Source organism: Erpetoichthys calabaricus, chromosome 5 (genome assembly GCF_900747795.2).
Source record: "Erpetoichthys calabaricus chromosome 5, fErpCal1.3, whole genome shotgun sequence".
NCBI lineage: Eukaryota > Metazoa > Chordata > Cladistia > Polypteriformes > Polypteridae > Erpetoichthys > Erpetoichthys calabaricus.
This window is the reverse complement of record NC_041398.2, coordinates 204,303,501-204,326,735: the sequence shown is the minus strand read 5'-3', so window position 1 is coordinate 204,326,735 and position 23,235 is coordinate 204,303,501. Positions and strand designations below refer to the sequence as shown.

Here is a 23,235-nt window from a genome sequence, read left to right as displayed (position 1 = left end):
AAATCCTTCTAAAAGCAAGGTGTACAATTTTCTGTGAAATTATAAACAATCTTATAATAACATCTAAAGATTTGTAGACCTCTTTTACCCGAGATTTATGTTCATGTCTTCTATATCAGAAAGACCCCAGGCAAAAATAGAATGCATGGCGGTGTAGCAAAGCTGGTACAATAACAGTATAAGAAGAATAAATTACCATGCCAGGTTTGTCAAAATACAAATGGATTCATCATTTGATTTGATCACAATATTTCTGGAGCAATGTTCTATGGACAAATATTTAAAAAGTTTTACATTATGGCTGAAATGGGCCCTGTCATGCTAAGAGCAGACTTAACACTGCATTCAATAGTATGAATCTCATACCAAAGGTATACATATATGGTGGTGGCAGTCTGAAGATGCTTTGTTGCAATAGCACCTGGTATACTTACTATCCCTGAAGTAAACATGAATTCTGATCATCATTCTTCAAGAGACTTTTATGCCATCAGTCCGAGACATGACGCAAAACACACCTGAGTCATGCAGCAAGGTATGGTGTTAAAACATACGAGTGAGTATACTTTTAAAATATGTTAAGAAAAAATACATTTCAATCTGGGTTAAAGTTCAGACATAAACTGCATTAAGACTTTATGTGTTTACCTGACAAATGCAGCTCATGCTAAAAACCAACAAATGACTTGAAGCAGTCCTAAAAGAAAGATTGGGCTAAAATTGTATAAGACTGATTAATAGTGACAGGAAACATCTGTTTGTATTTATTGTAACTAACTGAGTCCAAGGTGTAAATAACTCCCTCACATGGGGTATTTCAAACTTAAGTTATTTTTTATTATTTGTGTCATTTGTTTTTGCAGGGTCACTTTTTTAATATCAGCTTTAACTGGAGATTCACTGTGAGAAATACAAATAATAGAGAAAATCAGATACATTAAATATTTGTTGAACACTTTATACTGTTTAGGACTTTTAGGAGCAAGTGTGTACAAGTCAACAGGGTCCGAAGAGACAGAAATGTACAACAGGAGTCAGATCACAAATCTGCACACTTGGATGGGTAGAGGGCCTTCCAGAAGGCAGAAAGCAGAGTTTGTATTATAAAGGCCCAGGAAGTGAATTATTCAATTGCATTAGGGAAATTATGGACAATTATAGAATTATGGCAACAGAGGGTGAGTGCAACTCCTCCAAATTGGAAGTGAGAGAAGTGACACCCCACTGCCATGGAGGAAGGCTATAAATCATAAATGCAATGACTCAGAACCATCAGAGATCATTCTGAACTGGTAAACCAAAACATTCTGATCTTTGGCACAGATGGTACCCTGCAACAGGGTTTAAAAACTGCTTCTTGCAAGAAACCTTTTGAGTATAGAATTAGTAGCTGATTCAGATTATGCCTCAGTGGCTTGAGAAAGGAAAGCCTATAAGTACAGAGAAAGACAGAAGCAGAAGGTGAGAGGGAGAACTTCTGTGATGTATTGGAAAGTGAGAAAGTGGGGAACCCAAACCGCCTGCTAGACAGTAAAAAACCTTAAAAAGCTTGGTCTAACTAGCCAACAGGTTTGATTTTGTTTTTATCATTTCCATTTGATACTCTGGTTTCTCTCTTTACTTATTTCTCCTTTGTGTTTTTGTTTCACTTAAACTGACTTTTTTACTAATCCAGATATAACTGTATACACATATACACACAGGGTGGCTAATTTATTAGGTATTCCTACCTAATGATTCATTAGGAGCAGGAACTTAAAAGGTGGAAAATATGTGGCATTAGGATACTTGCCAATGTTGTCATCAATTGTCTCATAGGCTGAGTATATTAGTTGGTGGTAGAGATCAACTCCAACACTTTGCTCCATTTTATCCCACAAATACTTAGTTTTGCACAAATCTGCTCTCTGGGGAATGCACTGCATTAAGCTGGGTCTTCTGTGACGTTGCTGGAATAATTCTAGGACTTCTCTAGCCTTATATCCTGATGGAAAAAAAAAATTCTTTCCTATGAAGGAATAAGCGTGTTTAATAAAAAAAAGTTCACCTATCCCGTGGCACTGAAAGGTTCATTTACTTGCATGACAGAACTCAATGTTTGCCTTAAACACTTCACACTATTGAACTGCCACTATCAGTACCCACTGTTCACACTCAGGAGAAAGGACTAATGGACTGACATGGAATGTGATAAATTGTTTCTCCAATATGCATGAATCAACCTGAATCAGAATTCTTCAGACCACATGATCTTTTGGTACCTTTCTATCAGTTTTAGTCAGAACTATCTGCACATTAGATACTGTCAGTAACAAAGCCGACAGTGAATAGAAGGGCTGAAATCTTGAGGCAAAGGTCTTACATGTTTCCTTTTTTCATCTACAGACACAAAGATGCTTCTCCACCAAACCTTTGTGATTCCAGCTCTGCCCACAGGTTCACACATAAAAATTCTGCCTGGAATAAACATAACCTAAGTGTAATAAACCAGAAGGTTAGGAAGACAGACTGCTGTTTTCAGAAATGTTCCTCCATAGCATCTGTTCTTTTGAAAAATTAAGCTTCATAGCATCTGCTTTTATTTATTTATTTTAAATTCATTCTTCTAAATGAGTCAACAATTTGCAGTTTCCCAATTCTCTCAATGTTATCTCTCACTCTTTATCTCTCTAAATATACATTTTATATATATATATATATATATATATATATATATGGTTGAAATAGTTTACTGTCAAATAAATGCAAAGAGTACACGACACGTGTTTCGCCCTCATTCTGGGCTCATCAGGTGTACACACTCCACTGCACTCTTTCCATTTATTTGACAGTAAACTATTTCAACCATTCTATGATCTGCTCTTCACAAACTGAGGGCACCGTGGCGGATGTTAGCAGATTGCTGGCCAACCACAAAGCGTTACCTGGTAGGTAACCACCCACACTATCAGATTGTGACACAGACTTCGAATGCCGTGAATGTAATTACCCCGATCTACATGCTGTCAAATAAACGAACCACACGCCGTGGCGCAACGTTAGGGGCATCGCCTCTGACTCCGAGGTTCGATTCCCGAGAGGGAGTGCAGTGGAGTGTGTACACCTGATGAGCCCAGAATGAGGGCGAAACACGTGTCGTGTACTCTTTGCATTTATTTGACAGTAAACTATTTCAACCATTCTATGATCTGCTCTTCACAAACTGAGGGCACCGTGGCGGATGTTAGCAGATTGCTGGCCAACCACAAAGCGTTACCTGGTAGGTAACCACCCACACTATCAGATTGTGACACAGACTTCGAATGCCGTGAATATATATATATATATATATATATATATATATATATATATATATATATATATATATATGAATGAAGAATGTCAATGATTCCCAATTAGATGAAGAAAAAAATCATTTAGAACGATAGTTTCTCCAAAGTGGAACAAAATATGTCTGATATTTCGTCTATTTTCAGAGCTGCTTAATCAGCAGCACCAAGCACAAGGTAGGGTGCCAAGGCAGGTTTATTTTTGCAATGTACCTCAAAAAAAAATTAGTTGTTAATGATGGTAAATGCTGTTTTACTGGCTGTTTCATTCTAGTTGCAAACTCATTGATTTATCTTATAAATTCAGTGTCAACGAAATCAAATTTTACCAGTTCAATTTCAAACATTGTAAAACCTACATGGTCTAAGACAAGCCAAATGTGATTAAGACTACTCCTATTTTCCATGATATCATTTTCCAATTAACTAGGTTTCTTCTCTGGCACTGCTTGGATAAATATATACCAGCAAACTTGCAATTAGGGGCTAAGCATACTTTGGTCCGCAGGGACAAAGCTTAGTTGAAACATCAGCTGCTTATATGACAAGAACTGCAATGCACCTGTTAGACACATGTAACACAAGCAAGATGCTATGGCTTTCTGTGCAAGGTTGTGGAGACAAATATAAAAATAAATATACAATTTAAAAAAAAATTAGGATTAAAAGCAAATGGACACACAAATAATTACTATAAATATGAAACGACCAAACAAATAAGAAACATTTAGAACTGCTTAAAATCTGAACTATAATGCTAATTCTTTAACTTTTTAATTTAGGTATTTAGCTACAAATTTAGTAATTATAAGATTTTTGCCACCATTAAACTTTCCATAAACTATGGAAGCTCAAAACATTTCCAAAGCTGATAACATTTCCAGAATAAATTTTCATGCTAAAGCACCCTCACTTTCTAATCATATTGAGGCAAGGACAGAATCTTATAACCCTTTTCTTTCAGTAACAGAAAAACATAATTTATTCATCCACCCAAATATAACATAAAATAAGGAAGACATCTATCTATGTTGTCTGCTGTAACTCTGGCATTCCCTAATTCAGCATTTAATATTACATTCTTAGACAAACAGCCCATCATGTATGTTTTGCTTTTTTAAGACATATTTGTATATTAATATTTTTTAGATTGTGCCCTGCTTAATCTATATATAATTTTTAGTCTGATTTTTCTTGGCTTCTTTGTGGCACTTTCATATACCTTTGGTGAAGCAAACTTTGAATAACAGCATCTCAAATATGGTATATCACAGAAATACATGTATGTCATATATGTTAAGCTGATGGATTCTAAAGATGAAGTCTAATTTTTTTAGAAAGCAATTCATTACATTCTGTAAAGGTTCAGTGAAGTGTTCACTTAGATATTTTCTATTAAGACGTGAGGTTCTTCTGACCACTTAGCGGTAAACATTTTTTTTCTACATATAGCTCATTTCAGGAAGGCAGCAAAGATGGTCAGAATTAAAATAAAACTACTGATTTATGATACAGCAAAATTATGGTTATACTGGCAAGGTCAACAAAACAAAACATTAAACAATATATTATTAAAACACAAGATTAGTTTGTTAGCTAAGAAGTATTTCACACTACACGTATGAGATGTAAAAATAAAGTTCAGTTCTAAGCAGTAATTTTTTCTACAGAGACACTTCATAAGCCTGCCTATCTCTGATATGCAATGATGTCTTTGGACACTGGTAGAACAGATCTAAAGAGAGAATCACAAGGAAAAGAAATTAGATCTTTAGTTATGCATTTCTGGTTCTGGTTTCTGTCAGAATGCCATTTTAAAACATAGATAGACAATATAAAATAATACATGTAATAGAAACTCATTTTTCATGGAGATACTTTACATAGTTTTTGTTTTATTGTGCATGCATTTTCCAATTTTGTCCAGCTTTGTTCTACTGGGAGCAAGAACGACATGCAGATATGTTGTGACACAAGTGGCTTTCCAAAGTTGCTCTCCGATTCAGAATAAAACCACTTATCTTAATAAGCAAGATGACACTTTCAATCTGGAAGCATTAAATATTATTTCTATTATATTGATATTATGTAAAAGCATATATAATAGTCAGGCCAATATTTTTCTATATAGAATAAACAGTTGATAAATTTACAGTATTACTTTCATAATTCATGTATCATGTAGGTAAATGGCAGGCAGCATGATGGGCTGAGTATAGTACAGTCCAAAAATGGGTGTCCTGCATTCACTTAGGTTTTGCTGCGTGTACATTATCAGACTGCCTTTGCACTTTTATCAGTGTCTGTCTACTTGATTATATTCTGTGTCTTTTCACGGTGGATTGACAGCTCCAGTATTATTTTATTTAAGGTTTTTGACTTATGTTTTTGACAAGCAGCTTATTTGCTGCGCAAAGTGGAGTGCAAATATTGTCAGTTATGATTTTTGTGACATTGCCTGTGAAAGGCTCTCAAGCCACATCACCAGTCACATTACCTTTCACTGACAACTCAGTATGATCTTGCTCCAAATAAGGAATTATATCTATTGTGTATATTTTTTTGATTTTCATCTACAGCTATCCAAATTTGATTCTAAACTTGCAAGTTTTGTTTATCTTTCACTACATGAAAGGGCAGAAACATTTTATCAAGAACAACTGCTCATCAACAGGTATGTCTACACTACTGTACTTATAACACATGGTTAGTTTTACATGAGAAAGGAAAAACCCATTCTGGATAGAGCGATCTGTGAGTAAATGTACCTCATTTGTAATGTTTTCACAGACACAGCATACCTGGCTAAGTTTGCACACACAAGAATAAACAGTCATTTTTCTTTGTGTGTGTATGCATCTGTCATCAAATCATGTATGTAATTCAAAACATGTACCACCATTTCAATATAGCTGTACTGAAATCACATTTTTTTTCTCCTTAAAGGCGCCTCATTTACAGTCATGTTGCATCAATACTTCCATTTTCACAAAGAATGCCTACCATTTATTATTGCATTTGCATTAATTATTGGGTCTGCCATATCTGTGAAAATTTGTGAGTGAACCATCATCCACAACTGTGCTTTTTATTCATGGTCAAATCACACCGTCCATGTGCTGTGGCATGTTCCAGTTTTCATGTTCTTCCTTCCCCACATCAGATTCATGTTGGCTGTGTACTTCATATTCCATGGTGTGTAAAAAGCATTGTGATTCTATTTCCAACAAGTATATACTTGTTTTTTTACATAACTGAAACAACTGGAGTGACAACGGTTTTCAGATTTGTTTTTTTCTTTATCACATGTAGTGAAATAATGTGAGGGAATATAAGGGCGACATATATTAAATATCTTACAGTTGACTTCTGAAGACAACTATATGAGAAACAATGTTCACTTCTGCTGCTAACTGCAACAGAAGAGGAAATAGCGAGGTAAAAAGGATTAGAAGATGAAGTCAAGTGTGAGCCGGAGGAGAGAGACAGTGATTGACACCTGGGTACCAATGTTCAAAGGCATTGCTTATGGCAATAATATGGGGCCTTTCATGTTTAAAAAATATAGAAAAATATATCCAGTCTTGTTTTCACAATTGAATTTCAGAGTTGCAGCAAGATGGACATTTAAAGTGCAGCAATGAAATAATTAAAGATTTAAAAACACAACACCAATTGGCATTGGCTATGGCACTTCTAGTGTTGAGGAGTGAATCCATATTTGAAATGTGTGAAGTGCTGAATGTTTAGCTAAAAGCAACTTTCATGAGTTTTTGGACACTTCTGGCTCAACCGCCTATAGACAATAAAATTTTAAGATACAGAGGAACACTTTTATTTATATTTGTTTGTGTCCACTAAATTAAATTCTTGCACTTTTCTCCACAGTGACACAGGTGGAAACAGCAACTCACAAGCTACATGAATTTGTCACTGTGCACATTTGTCTCCATATGCTTTTGTAGGTGTGCATTTGTTGGCACTTTTTATCCTGTTCCCCATTGTTAGCACAATGTTTTCATTTATTAGTTTATTATTTCATGCTCCCTGTCTGCAGTGTTATTTCAGATAAACCGACAAAAGAATTTCTGAGGATATGGTCCAGTTATTTTATTTAGCAGTCTGACTCTAGGAACAATATACCATACTTACTTTTGCAGTTTTTCATCTCTACATACAAACAGTATATCTTGGGCTGCAGCTATACATTCTGATTACAGCAATACCAGTACCAAAACTTTTGGTGCTCTCCCTGTTGATATTATGGATACCTCCAAAATTAAGGCTTGAACAGCAACCAAGTTATGAATTTTAATGGCACTTTATTAAACATTTATCAAAAAAGAGAAAACACAAGTGTTTTCTGGAGTTTTCTTGAGTGTCATTCATGCTGTAATAATGGAATTAATTTGCTTTTGATAAATGCAGATTCTGAGTTTCAAGAATGTGTGAAAGAGACTTTAAGTGCTACTCACTTAAGCTTGTAAATAGTTTTCTCTCCATCACTTAAATTTTGCAGTGTATATTTGAAGAAAAACCCATTCTCATTTTTGTCAGATGCGTAAAAATAAAATCAAAATGGGCTGTACATGTGCTGTGTCCTGTAAATGCCTTGTCTCCTCTTCAATTTTTTTATGTAATAATGCAGTTTGTTGTTGTGTGTTTTCACTTTCACTTTTTGCTGAACTTTACATTGCATTCTTGGCCTCAAACAAAAGTACTGCTAGATTTTGGTCTGTAGGTATATTACATTTTGTACTGTATATGAAAGCTTATTGTTTAAAGAATGCTATTACAATATGTATGAACACAAAAGAAGCCATGGACAGGATCTTCTGTTAATATACATCATTTTCTACACAAAAATTCATAGTGATCTAAGGCTTATTGTGAAAATGTTACTGTTTACATACTGGTTTATCCTTTTATTTTTATTATTGTTATTATTACTATAATAATAATAATTATTATTATTATTATTATTTTACATTTGCCTGAGCTTTAACCCAAGATAATGTCCAAGTTCAGGATATGTTACAACTGTATACTGGTATTAATATTTTTTATATTTAGAGCACAGGCAGGTTAAGTGACTTCTGTAGGGTGACACAGTGAATCACAGGCAGGAATCAAACTAGCAGCTTTGGGGTTTAAAGACCAACATCTTAGCTAAATTATACTCCTGCCTATTTAATATTATATGCTGAAAATATATTCTAATGTAATATACTTATCACCTATTATAAAATTAAACCAATTCATGTTTAAAAAATCAGTTGCAATGATGACCATTTGACCTTGACAGGGATAAAAAATTTGTTTATAACGCAGAATATATTTCCTGAAAAAATCAAATACAACAGCCTGTGGATATATAAATTAACACTGGGATTCAAAATAATAAATTGCTTATAATCATAGTAAATTTTACTATTATTTAAAATGATTTGACTCTGTAAATATAATATTTATGTTATATTCTACATAGTGAAGTAATGTATTCTGAATATTTCATAAATGTCTGCTGCCCCATTGTGCCAGGTTAAACAAGTCCTTATTATTTATTTATTTGCCCATTTGGGAAAGGTGATGTAACAATGACAAAAGATTCCTGCAACAACTTTACTATTTTTAACTCTCAATCTCAAAAGGCTTGAGTGTTTGTATGTAAATACTATATTTTCTACTAACTATTTCAAGCATTTAATGTATGTTGTAGATATCAGTATTAGATCACTTTGATATACATTTTTCCATGCAGTTTTGAATTATATCAATGTATATCTGTGTAAACATCTAACATTTTCTGGTATAGTCTGATTTTTCTTCACATTTATAACTAAATATATTGTTGTAATAATAAATGTAAAATGTTTTAATGCTAACTGCTGTCTAAACGCTGACATTGCCACAGTTCACTTTAATGATTTTACTGTAGCTTTCTAAGAATACTGCTGTCAAGTACATACTCCTGTATAAGCAATGATAAATGCCTGCTTTCACTAGCAAAACTACCAGCTTCATACTGGCATATCCATCAATACTGAAAAGGTGGATGACATTAAGTATTATTTTTACCATGTAAACATATTTGATAGTACTTGGGCATTTTTGTGTACAGGTACTGTACATAACTTATTCTTAGACATTAAGAAAAAATAACTTTATTAAATATTATTAATTCAAAAAATACACTTAATCACTTTTATGTATGAAACCAACATTCCTTTAACCTCTGCTAAGCATTGTGCAAATGGTTTCACTGATATGCATTAGATGGCTGGCAAAGAAAAAGACAAATAAATAAAATAAAATTCCAGATGTGGTAAAATGTTGTTAACAAAAAGTTAATTCAATTTCAATAATGAACAATAATTTAAATTTGGAAATGATCCAAAAAAGAAATGCACATTGACATTTCTGTGAACATTTAAGCCTTAAATCTCATTCAACAACTAATTACCAAAAAAATAAAACTAAACAAACTTAAACATAAAAACTTCTAATCTCTTGATCAACAGATCTGTTTATGACATTTAGGAGGACAGACTTCTTGTGAACAAAAACAAAATGAGTCAGAAAGGCTGAGGCCTCTACTACTCAGACCCTAAGTGGCTGTAGGACATAATGGCATTGTCCTCTTTTCCTTGGCATGGCACAAGACATTTCAGATGCAGCTGCAAACCTTTGCTGCAATACCTCCTGCCTCCCTTTATTGGAACTTACTAACCCACTTTACCCAAAAGTTTAATTTTCTCTATAGAACTGGTACAGTGGTGTCTTTGAATCCAGCACATGGATTTCTATCTAACAAGACTGTATCTGTCTCAGTTGAATGACACTTGTGCAGGAGACATCTCATACTGTTTATCACCTTGGTAATTGAAATAAATGACCATAATTCATCCTTTGCTAACCTTGATGGATAAAACTTTACTCCAAGCATAAGGTTGGGCTTATGTGTGCCCAAGAAACTAATGGGAAAATGCCCAGGAATTTATGACACAGTGTCAGCACTAGCAATCTGCTTTCAACTACAACAGCCAAATTTTGGGTTTAATTTCTACTCCATAGCAGAAAAGAAATGTTGATGAGGGTGTGGTCCACAACAACATCCTAGAAAAGCCCTTCTGCTCAACAGGGTAATCTATTGCCTGATCTTAACAGCTAAAGACACAAAGTAACAGAGTTTGTCTTGGAAACTACATTGAGTCCAGCCTTGCTAAAGGACAAAGAGGAGTACTAGCAGGAAAGACCATTTGTAAAAGCAACATATTTGCCTTGTGGATTAGGGTTAAAGAGTTAACTGACCGTCAGCTCTCAGCAGACATATATTATGCTAGTAAAACAAGACTAAAATCTCAAAAAACTGCAGCAGGCCACTTTAAAGAGGGCCAAAAGTAAGGATGTAGCCAGCGTTTCTTGAGTTTGATACTCCTCTTCTACATTTATGAGGAAAACAAAACTTTTACCTTCCATTAATTCATTGTGGCTGCCAGTATATAGTCATGCAGGACCTTCGGACATATAGGAGCTGCAGTGAGAAGTAAGTGAGTGCAGATGAGCTCTGAAGAATATCAAAACTGCTTTATCTAAGGATATTTTAAGCTAGATGAAGATTTATTCATTCAGTTGGCTAAAAGACAACAAATATCACAAAATCAATCAAAAGCTTTTCATAACTTTGTGCAACCTTTTATATCAGAAAGGGAGAAAGAAATCCAAAGCAGCTTAGCTCAATGTTTTGTTTATTTGCTTATTGTCCTTAATCTGTATATATTTGCATATATCCATCATTTGTTATCCTTGTGTTTTGAATAAGCTGTATTATTTTATTTATTACAGCAGGCATGTATGGATGTTAAAAACTGGAAAAATGGGAGATAACCCAGAGACAGATCCAGGAAACAACAGGGAACTTAAAGATATATCAGCTGTCCAGGGAGCACCATGGCATTCCAAAGGAGGAGGAGGAGTTGCTGGTCATAGGATGGCCTGGTCTGTTGAACTGAACATTTTGCCACTGCCACCCCCACAAGGATAAGTGAATGTAAGGTAAGGTAAACTTAAGGGACATTCATATGATATGCCTGTTATTATTCTAGTGGCACAATATACTAGTAAAAAGGCTTACTAAAATGAAAATGTCTTTTTTATTCTGATGATTAACACTCATATTAACTGGATTTGTTTTACTGTATAGTAAGAAATAAGCAACACATCCTGTGATATATACATTTTTAGATACTGTTAGCAGTATGAAATAGTAATGTAATACGGTTTCTGCAAAACAATAAAAACATGCATGCTATTTTCATGAGGAACAAAAACTAACTTGACTCCACAAAACTGTAAAAATATGCTTAAAACCAGATATTATATATATATATATATATATATATATATATATATATATATATATATATATATATATATATATATATATACACACACACACATTTATATATTTTATTGAATTACAGTATGTTGCAGTATGTATTCCGTGTTCTCAGTTGGTTCCTGTCTTTTGCCTAAGGCTATGGGGATTGGCCCTAACTTCATATAACTCTTAATTACTGGATTTACTAAGTGTAAAAATTGAGGGATATTTTCTTTATTTAACAAAGTCCTATGTCAACTTTCACATGCAGTAAATGACTATTTTGTCTTATATGCCACTTGAGCAATCCTGAAAAAAACAAGTTAAAATGATACCTTTATTCAGAATAGCTTAAAAATAAATTTTATTTGTGGTCTAGCATTATGCTATAATGACGTTATACAAAAATATTTTATAATCATGTACTTAAATGTTTTCAGAGCCAAACTATTAGTAGTCTGTGTTTCTATCTTACCAAAAAGAATAAAAACAATGAAATAATCTACAGCAGGGGTCCCCAACTCCAGTCATGGAGGGCCCCAGTGGCTGCATGTTTTCATTCTAACCCTCTTCTTAATTAGTGACCTGTTTTTGGTCTAATTAACTTAATTTGAATTAATTTTTAATCGATTTGCTCTTGAAGATTAAGCCCCCTTAATTGTTTCTTTTTCCTTAATTAGCAGCCAAACAATAATGAGATACAAAATAAACCAAAACATGACCAGCAAACTGTGTCCGTCATACAATATCTGAAAATAAAGAAAGGTGTAGGTCAAGAATGCTAATCTGCTCAGGTCCACAAAACATTTTACCAGTGGTCTTAGGAAACAGAAAATCAGCAATTTCTGAAATGTCTGCTAATGCACAATGAGAGCAGCAACAAGCCATGGAATTAAAGGACGTGTTTAATTAACAACAAGAATCAGCGCCTAATTAAGTGAAATTGAAATTGGTTGGAGTTTGAGGCCCCAACTTAGTTGGTCTTCTGTTGGCTCACTCACTTCACATTTCATTTCTGCTTGGGTGCCATTTAAGTAAAGAAATGAAGCAATTCAGAGGCGTGATGAAAAAATTCAGGGAAACAAATCTTAAAAAACAAGTCAATTAAAATTAATTCAAAAGAAGTTAATTAGCAGCAAAAACGGGTCACTAATTAAGAAAAAGGTTAGAATGAAAACCTGCAGCCACTGGGGCCCTCCAGGACTGGAGTTGGGGACCCCTGTTCTACAGAATATGCTCAACAATATACTTTATACACTTTATTTTCTGTAATACTATATTTTACAGTAAGCAACAAATGGTAAGTCTTGGAGAAATAGGCAGACAAACTGTAGTAATCAAAAAAGATTATGAAGTGTCCTTTACTAATTTTGATATTACACATAGAACTTTATTATTTATTATATATTATTTATCATAAGACTGCTGTATGTTGAATACTGAAAACTGTTTAATTACCGTTTGCCAGGTCCCAATCATTTTACAAAAGTTTATATAACTAGTTCAGTTGCTGAGTAAGTTTTGTTTACTTCTTATGTGTTTTGTTAAGCATTAAAGTATCCAAATACTTACTTGTACTGAATATCTGCATGTATTTATAAACAGCTCCAACTTTTCTCCTCATCTTGTCCAAATTACTGCTGTATAATTGTTGGTCTGCATGAGGCGGTCTTCTCTTCATGAAATCCACCCGACCTTGAATTTCTTGTTTGTTTTAGTAAAAAGAGTATAAAAATGCAAAGAACAGAGCCATAAACTGTTATCTGCCTACAACCTTCTTGAAGCATGTTGACACAGCTCATGCAGTACTTGTTATTTTGAAAGACTAGCTCAAGTTGAATAGTGAACATTCCAAATATTATGCTAATTCACTCTAAATCTACCATGCCCAGTGGAAACTTATATATGTCAATGGAAAAAAATTTCCAACACTTAGAGAATGAGCTTGTGGCAACTTGCTTCTACACTGGTCGGTCAGTGTGTGTTTCAAATGAGTAAATACAGCCTAAACCCACTTCTGGTGTTAACACAATAAAGACCCATACCATTTTCAAGAACAATCTCTTCTATATCATTTTGTGAAGGCAGTGCTGGGAGCAGGGGTTCAACATTGATGATGAGCTGCTTGTGGAGAGAGGTAAAACTTTTACTCTGGCCAATGGTAGATCTAGGAGAAAAAAATACCTATGATTAGTTTACTACCTGCTTTTGGCAAAGAAGACCCAACTGATATGTTTTAGATCAGAATATCTTAAACTTTTTTTTTCTAAGCACGTGACTTCTTTTGTACACAAACACGGTAATATGTATTAAATGAAAGCCAAATGAACCATTCATTAAATAATAACAAATCAGGCATTTCCAAGAACAGCACAAAAATAAGAAACATGCTTAATAATGAAATAATAAGAACAATCAAATTTGAATTATTTAGTTGACTTTATTAAAAAACATGATTGATAAACGGAAAACAGAATGTGTCATTTATACACAAGCAAGAAACATTTTTCTTTTTGAGACTTACCTGTGCACTTCTGGCGGGTCCCTCTGAATTTTTGAGCTGGCGTCAATCACTTCCTTGGCTACTCTACCGCTAAATGTTAAACAAAAATAACAAAATACAGTTTTAGTCTAAAATAAAAAAAAACAGGGCAGGAAATATAAAGGGTGCATAGGATTATGAAAGTTTTTGTTGAGCAGCTGCAAGGGGTACAAATAAATCAACAAATATATCATGAAAGATTATATCAAAATGGGCTCCCACCTACGAAATGTCTTGTAGCACTCTTGCTGTAGAATGGCACACTCATTTAGAGGTTACATTTCATTTATGTGTCAGATATATCCAAATACTTTCTGCACCAGAAAATTATTCCAACCTGTAGCAAACATTTATGCCTAGACCACTACATATATATTGTCAAGGGTGGCTGGGTGCCATACCCAGCTGGGACGCCTATATAGCACCTCTGGTAAGAGAGGACAGCCGCCCTGGTTGCTTTGGGGGTCACGGAAACCGAGCTGGGAAGCTCAACCCCATAGGGGCCCGCGGCCACCGCCAGGGAGCGGGTTCTGGTTCCTGAAGCCCTGGAATCCAGCATTTCCGCCACACCAGGAAGTGGTGGCGGAAGGTAGTCCAGGGTCACCCGGAGTGCTTCCAGTTGCTCAGCTGCCACTTCCGCCACACCAGGAAGTGCCGGCGGAAGTTCGTCAAAGGGCACCTGGAGCATATCCGGGGCAACATAAAAGGGACTGCCTTCCAACAGTCGGGGAGCTGGTGTCGGGTGGAAGAGGGCAAGGTTTCGGAGCGTGGAGAGAAGGCAGCCCAAAGAGGACCATTGTGAGGCCAGAAAGGAGGGTGATTGGTGCTGGAGTACTGTGTGCTATGCGGGACTGAGGTGAACTTTGTACATAGTGTAAATAAAACGTGTGTGCTGGACTTAAATACATATATATATATATATATATATATATATATATATATATATATATATATATATATATATATATATATACACACACACACACAAGGTCCAACACAAAAAAATGACACTAACCCAATAGCTCTGAAACAAAGAGTGGGAGGGGACAGAGGAGAAACAAAGAGATAGTTTTACAACTAGATGCTGAAATATAGACGTTTTCTTATCCTTGTTCGGAAAATGTCAGCATGCAAGGGTGAACAGTGAGTTAAGTTTCTTGTGACACTGAAGAAATTTGTGGCGGAAACTTTTCAATTATTGACTGAGGATTATAGAGAACACATCTCGTGCACACGTTTTTGAATGGTACAAGTTGGTGCTCAAAGGAACCCATTTTTTGTCAGTACTAAATATGAAAGCAAAAACAATGGAGATCCTCAACGGCCTTTCAGAAAATGATCTTCAGAATTGCTTTAAACATTGGCAGCATCATATGCAGCTGTGTATCACCTCAGAAGGGAACTATTTTGAAGGTGATCATAGTTCATTTTCTTGATTTGTTAAATAAAAAGAGTTACAGGCACAGTCTTGTTTTTTGTGTTGGACCTTGTATGCTTTTCCACTAATAACTTAATGAAAAATGGTAGAACAAACAATACAAAGTACTGGGGCCCTAATACAGTATGTCATAAATAATGTCTTTATACAAAAATCCAGCTACTCATGTTATATACAGATATGAGATCAACAAAAGCAAACACATAAACATGTAGAGAAGTACAGATTATAAGTCATTAATAGCTCATGAGGCCAGTTCCCATTTTGTGCACTTTAAAATGAATTACTTTTCTTTCTAAACTAAAAGTTGAAAATCAGCTTTCAGATGCAACAATTTAGAAAAATACACGTATACTTTAATATAATAAAAAAACTATGGATAATCTAAAAATGGCCACTAAATTGTACTTTCACAATTAGCCAATGAAAGTACATTTTTTTGAACTGTTTCACATAAATATTAATTACTCTAATAAAGGGATACAGTTGTAAATATTATGCTAAATTACTTTTGAGCATTATTACACATAATTTGTATTTTAACAATTAAAACACAATTTTGTTTTACAAATCAACCTCTGCTGACTATCTGAATATACTCCACAAGTAACAAGTACACATTTTTGAACAAAAGTTATTTTCACTTTTTATGAATGCATTATTATTTGGATTACTCATATACTGTATATTTACCTCTGTGTTGTTAATTACTTTTAGTACATATAATATGTCATGTTTATGTAACGTCTAATAACTTTATTTCACTAACATATGTAAATACTGTAATGGCATATGTTAAATGCACTCTCTGGAAATTTCTAGAAGATTAGTAAATCAAAGGTTGTCTTTAAGGATTACTACTGATTGAAACAGACAGACTTACCTGTACCTGAAGCGACTACCTTTAAAAAATATATTACTGCTGGATACAGTCTTAACCTGGCTGGACTTTGCACACCTAATCACAACAAAATGCAAAAAAAAAAAAAGTAATTTATTTGATTTATTCATGCATTCATACATGCCTGGCTATGCAATGATGCCTCTCCTTTGTATTCTTTGTATTCCCATATGTTAATACTGCCTCCTTTTGTACTTTTTGTGTGCATTTACCAATACTGCCAACCCCAGTACTCAATGTGCACCACCTGTTAATGCTGCTCCCGCTCATATATTGTGCACATCAAATTTTTTAATTTTCTTGCACTTTGGGACCACTGTAGTACTGGGCTGTACAGAGATGAAACTAATACTAGCAAGAATGTGTAGGTGGAAGGCAGCAAAAAGTCATGAGCAGGGTGCCAATCCATCAAGTAACATATTTACGCACACACACTCATAATCACTTACATTAGAGCTGTTAATCAGTATGTCAGCATCTTTGGATGTGGGCGAAAACCCAACAGAACATGGGGAGCCCATGCAAATTCCATACAACATACAACTAGGAATCCCTCTGGTGTCCAGGTTTTTTGTAATAGCCATGTTACCCACTGCACCACTGATTTCTATTTTGTTTAAAAGGCATTAAGCATGATTTAAGAAAAGGAGCATCCGTGTCTTCTATCTTCTTCCTTTTCAAATGTAGTGAATTTTTAAAATTTGACTAATTAAAACCAAATCCAAACTGACTTAACCAACACAAATGCAAAATAAAAAATTTAAGTTAAAATAATGTTTCTAGGATAGAATGATATGCACCTGCACTCTTAGATGTTGGTTCCTCACAGATTCAACTCCCTGCTTGGTCACTGCATCTACATGAGATTTTTCCATCTATTACAATTTCTTCCTACATCCCAAAATTGCATCTGTTTAGGGAAGTGGCAACACAAATTTGACCTGATGAGTTAGTGAGTAAGTGGGCATGCATGAGAGTGCACTCTGATAGATTGGTATACCCAGGCGTTGTTCCTGCCTCGAGCCTGTCACTGCAAATGAAAACATAGTTTTTGGAAATGGGATGCGAATATACAGTATATATATATATATATATGTACATATTGTGATGGATGGCCAGTGTTTCAGTCCGGCCGGGACGTCCCTCATCAGAAGAAAATAGCCTTTACAGGGCAATATATCCCCCGGGACGCTAGATGGCAGCTCCCCTGGATGGAAATGGTTCCTCGGTTTTCCACAGGGCAGCATGGGACATGGAGTCCATCTCTTCAGCCCTGTATGGTGCCGCTAGGGGGAGTTCACCAAGAACCCGGGGACTATTAAGGTTACGTCAACCCGGAAGTACTTCGGAGACACGCGGAGCTTAAAGAAGCAATTTTTAAAGGCTTGTCTTTTTTTCTTTTCTCTCAAGCATGAAGCACTGTGTCATGTCAAGGTTGTTTGCAGCTTAGCCCTCATTGGCACAGCCGCCTATTATGTTACCCATAGCCTTACAGGATGCTAGTGCAACAAGTAATCATTTATTGAATTATTAATTAGGCAGTCCAGTTAGTTTTTATTTATGGGTCCCCCTGATCTCTGTTTAATTGTTCAACTTAATTGTTAAGTTGGGAGTTGATTAACAACTGAAAGGCTATTGACACTACCAGCACAGGATTACATAGACAGACAGACAGACAGACAGGCAGGCAGACAGACAGACAGACAGACAGACAGAGGCCTTAAAAGTAGAAGAAGTGGTAATCAGGTGATGTTTATCGCCAGATGGCAAATATGTCCTGCCAGGAAAAATACTGTTATGAAAAGAAGGCTGTTATGGGTATGTCTCCATGGGCAAGAATATTGTTATGAGAAGGTCTTGGACGCCAGATGATTGTTATGGGTAAAGGTGCTGAGTGGGGAAAACATCATGGGAACCTCCATACAGTAGATGCTGGGAACCTAGTCTGGAAGGGGGGCATTTAGAGATAAGAACTGTAATATATTCGGGGCACTCTGGACACTTGGGGCTCACTTCATGAATTGAGACAGGCTTTATGTGCTCCGCAATTGTTTTCTATGTTGTGCAATAAAGTCTTAAATTCTGACTGCCTTTCTGGAGACTCTGCTTGTTTTATATAAAATTTCTCCACAACAGAGACAGGAATACAAAAATATGGAAGCCTTAATAGAGACACTCGAGTGACACCGGGTGGCCTTGCAAACCGAACACATGGAATGTTCTGCTTGCCAAGCCCAGGAAGGATGTATTTCCCATTGTGAACCTGCCCGCCATGATACAGAGCCCATGGTGAAGCCTAAGGAAAATCACAATTATATTTTAAGTGTGAGGAGGCCAGGCACATCATCCTCGACTGCCTTCACTTTGATGAGCCTATGGACTGCAGTTGGGCAAAGGAAAGAAGGTACTGTGCAGTTGTTAACCCCTTGTCTTTTCTTTGTACAGGAGTGGTATTAGTAAATGGATACAAGGTTACTGCACTGACTGATTCTGGCAGCAGCATTTATAGTATGTGCTTCTGCAACAGTGGGTGAATGGGAGGACCAGTCTGACCTGTATTCATAGGGAAACGTGGAGGTATAGATTGGCCTTGTGTGTTATCAATTACAGAGGGACCATAAGGGTTTTTCAGGTCGTGGTCCTCTGGAATCCACCACATCTAGTAATACTGTGGTGAGACTGGTCAGAAATTAAAAGCGGTATAGCACAATCCACTCCTGTGAAAGCTTTGGGCCTTGTTATGGACGGGGAATGTAGTGTTCTGGTAAACAGCCCATGCATGCAGCATCCTAGGGCCACACTTTGTTCTTAATAAGGATCTACTTTATTGGGAAGCAGGGCGTGAGGGGGAGCTGTTGCTTGTCACACTTTCCGATGGCAGGTCTGTGAGCTAGCTGTCACACCCACCTCCTGGGCACCCATTTCAGTGCCGATAAAACCCTTCAATGTATCAACCTCCAATTTTATTGGCCGGGGATTAATAAGGAGGTCTGTCACTTTTGCGCTTTATGCCCAGAAGGACAATTGCAACAGATTCCTAGGAAGGACCATCCTCCAGTAAGTTCCCATACCCTTGTCTGACTTTCCCTTTGAGAGCATAGGGTCGATATCGTGGGAACCTTGAACCCTCAGCTAGAGGACACTGATTCATCTTAGTCCTAGTTAATTACACTACCCATTACCCAGAGGCTATCCCATTGCGAACAGACACTTCTAAATATATTGCACAGGAATTGATAGAGGTCTTTGTGCGTGTTGGAATCCCTGAAGAAGTCTTAACAGACTGGGGGATGCCTTTCACCTCGGAGATGTTCAGGGAAGTGGCAAGATTACTCAAAATCAAGACTTCAGTATACCATCCTCAAACTGATGGTCTAGTGGAGCGGTTCAACCAAACCCTCAAACAAATGCTATTCATGGTAGTCAGCAAGGATGGGAGGAACTGGGATCAGTTACGCTCCTTCATGTTATTTGCCAATCGGGAAGTTCCCCAGGCCTCTATGGGAGTCTCTCCTTTTGAATTTTTGTATGGGCGACAACCCTAGGGCTTATCAGACATTCTAAAAGAAGGCTGGGAAGAAGAGGCCTTCCCTTCCACACACATATTAGAATATATGATATGATAGATGTGTGAAAATTAGACTCATACTAAAAGAACATATGGAAAAGCCGCAAGCAACAGAGGCCCACTGTTATGTTCATTGCATGTCTATCCGGAAATTCCGCCCTAGGTATCAGGTCATTGTACTCAGTTCTACCTCTCATTCTAAATTACTGGCTCATTGGCAGGGCCTGTGTTAGAGTTGAATTTGAATCCTGGTCCAATGTGCACCTAGCATATGTCTTAGACTCATATCCTTCTGACCTTATGCTTAAAAAATGGATGCTGTCATTTTATTATTCACTATGATAAATGTATTTTTTATTATTTTATATAACCCCTAAGAGAAAATGTTATATTTTATGGCATAATCATTTTTGCTATATTTTTACTAAGTTTCCTGTTTTTTGTACCCAGCTAGATCATATAAAATTACATCTTTGTGCTTTTCATTCAAGACAGGATAAACCGGTAAGGAAACTCGCACATCTCCTAAATTAAGAATAAAATTAATACATTTAAAAAGTCACATACACTCTAAGCTAACAGGATTATCAATCAACCTAGTAGATGGGGATAAATTGTGGTAATTTAAGGTATCAACATTTGTCATGTCCCATTAGCAATCATGTAAAAAGTTTTCTAATTCCTTTTTGAGTAGTGACCTAATCAATGAATTGTATAAATATAGGGCAGAGGACACTTTTTTCTTTGTAACATGTTGCTAATAAGATATGCACTTGTTGCGAGATTTAGATAAAGAATAATGATTGATGCTTTCTCCTGCCTGTGCTTTATTGCTTAAATCGGGGCATTCCAGTGGGGGGTGTCTGTTTAAAATAAATTTTCTTCCACACACATACGAGGTTAAGGAGAGAAGGGGGCTCGTCGACTATTTGGTGAAGCAACCTAATTGTCGGCCAAGCGAACAGGTTTATCAGGTCAACTTGCTGAAACCGTGGAAGGAATGGGACCCAAGCCCCCACTCTGGTCAGCTCCTTTCCCTCTTTGTTCACAAAACAGTCCTTAACTTCAGCACTAATTTGACAGCCAAAAACTGTCAGCAACTGTTAACAGTTGTCCTGTCTGTTCCAGAGGTGTGAGCGAGAAACCTGGATTGACCTCTCTGGTTGCACATGACATTGTAACTGACCCTAGGGTGATCATCAGAGAATGCCCCTATAGACTCGCAGAGGCAAAATGAACTGAGGTGGAACTTCAGATCAAGTGTATGCTGGACTTAGGTGTGATAAAGGAGAGCCACAGTCCTGGTCCAGTCCCATTATCTTGGTCCCTAAGACAGAGCGGAAGAAGGAGGTTTTACAATGACTTCCATTGGCTCAGTCAAGTTTCCTAGTTCAAAGTCTATCCAATGCTGCGAGTGGATGACATTCTTGAGCAACTCGGTAAGGTGGAGTACTTGACCACACATGACATGACAAAAGGGTATTGGCAAGTTCCTTTAAAAGATTCTGTGAAGGTGAAGACAACATTTACCATGTCACTGGCCTGGCAGTATTGTGTCCTTCCATTTGGCTTGTACGGGGCTCCAGTGACATTCCAAAGTCTGGTGGATAGAGTGCTGCGTCCCCACAATGCCTATAGTGCTGCCTATTTGTAAGAATGTCGTCATCTATTCCAGCACATTGAAAGAACACCTACAGCAGGTCAGAGCCTTGCTCCATACTCTAGGTGAGGCCGGTCTTGAGATAAACCCAAAAAAATGTTACTTTGGGTTGACGGAGGCCGAATATTTGGGCTACCTGGTGGGCAGAGGCATGGTAGGACCACAGTGCTCAAAGACAGATGCCATTATCAAGTGGCCCCATCCAAAGACCAGTAGGCAAGTGTCACACAAGTGTGCATGACAGACAGCTTACAGGCTTCAATAACTGTGATTATCCACTGAACCAGGTGTTGGCGCTGTTGTCTAACATTTTCTGTCTTTCGCACTTTGCAGACCAACTGAGTGACCATCCCGCTGATGGTATCATTTCCTGTTCCGGCCCCCCTGGACCTGCAAATTCCTGTCAACTGTGGCATTGGGGAGACAGTTTACAGGCTCAAATAGTGTTATTTGTCAGCTAGACTGGGGGTTGGTGCTCTCATCTGATCCTCTCTCCTCTTATTACTCTGCAGCCCAGCCAAAGACCCTGACTCTTAATGACATCACCATTGATCCACCTACTGTTGACATCACTTCCGGTCAACCCTGATGACATCATTTCCACTACCCAGAATTCCCCTTCTTGCCACATCAGTTCCTGTTCCGGCTGTCCTGATTTCACCTCTTCCTCCTATCCACCATATTTATAGAGCAGTCTCAATCTGTTAGTTTGTCCAGTTGTGAACACCACTCCTGTAAAGTCTTGTTATATTTTCATTTGCTGATTTTTCAGTATACGGGGTGGAGATTCCCAAACTTTTTTCTGTCTGCTGCCTGATTTTTTATCACTATATATATATATATATATATATATATATATATATATATACACACACACACACACACACACACACACACACACACACACACACACACACACACACACACACACACACACAGTATATATAAGACAGAAGACAGGCTTGTAAAGACAGGACATTATGTTGCTGAAGGCCAAGCATGTTTTAAGCAAAAGGTCAAACTCTAAACATGGTGAAATGGCCATGTTCCAGACTTTCTTACATAAGCGAAACTCTCAATTCATTGGATGCCTTTATGCATGGATACCTCATGAAAATGTGCTGATATAGTCTGTCAAAAATGACATTGGACATAAAATTGTTAGGGGTGCTTAACTCAGCCCTGGCAAACTTTAAAATATCACAAGCTTCAAACAAAGCAAAAAAAGAGAAGGACAAGGACCAGAGCACCCAAGGCATGAACAAAACGCAGTAGAAATGCACATAGAGAACCACACAGAATACTAACACACATTAGGTATGCTGGTCAGTGCTACCTATGACAGCTGCTAAAACATCCAGGTTGTATGGTGTGATTGTTGCATTCTTTTGCTTTGTTTCCATTTTTTGTATATTAA

General features: G+C 36.6%; 1 protein-coding gene across 2 annotated transcripts in view; it reads right to left on the bottom strand.

Annotated features, from left to right (window-relative positions):
- frmd3 (FERM domain containing 3) overlaps window positions 1–23,235 on the bottom strand; it is a 276,915-nt gene that overhangs the window by 15,670 nt on the left and 238,010 nt on the right. The window contains exons 11-14 of one of the 2 annotated variants that reach the window (XM_051928615.1): window positions 16,573–16,647; window positions 14,234–14,302; window positions 13,755–13,876; window positions 13,282–13,413 (exon numbers count right to left, since the gene is read on the bottom strand). In XM_051928615.1, the coding sequence (XP_051784575.1) occupies window positions 13,282–13,413; window positions 13,755–13,876; window positions 14,234–14,302; window positions 16,573–16,647 (398 nt within the window). The remainder of the gene's footprint in view (window positions 1–13,281; window positions 13,414–13,754; window positions 13,877–14,233; window positions 14,303–16,572; window positions 16,648–23,235) is intronic. The other variant, XM_028802430.2, reaches the window with a different exon arrangement.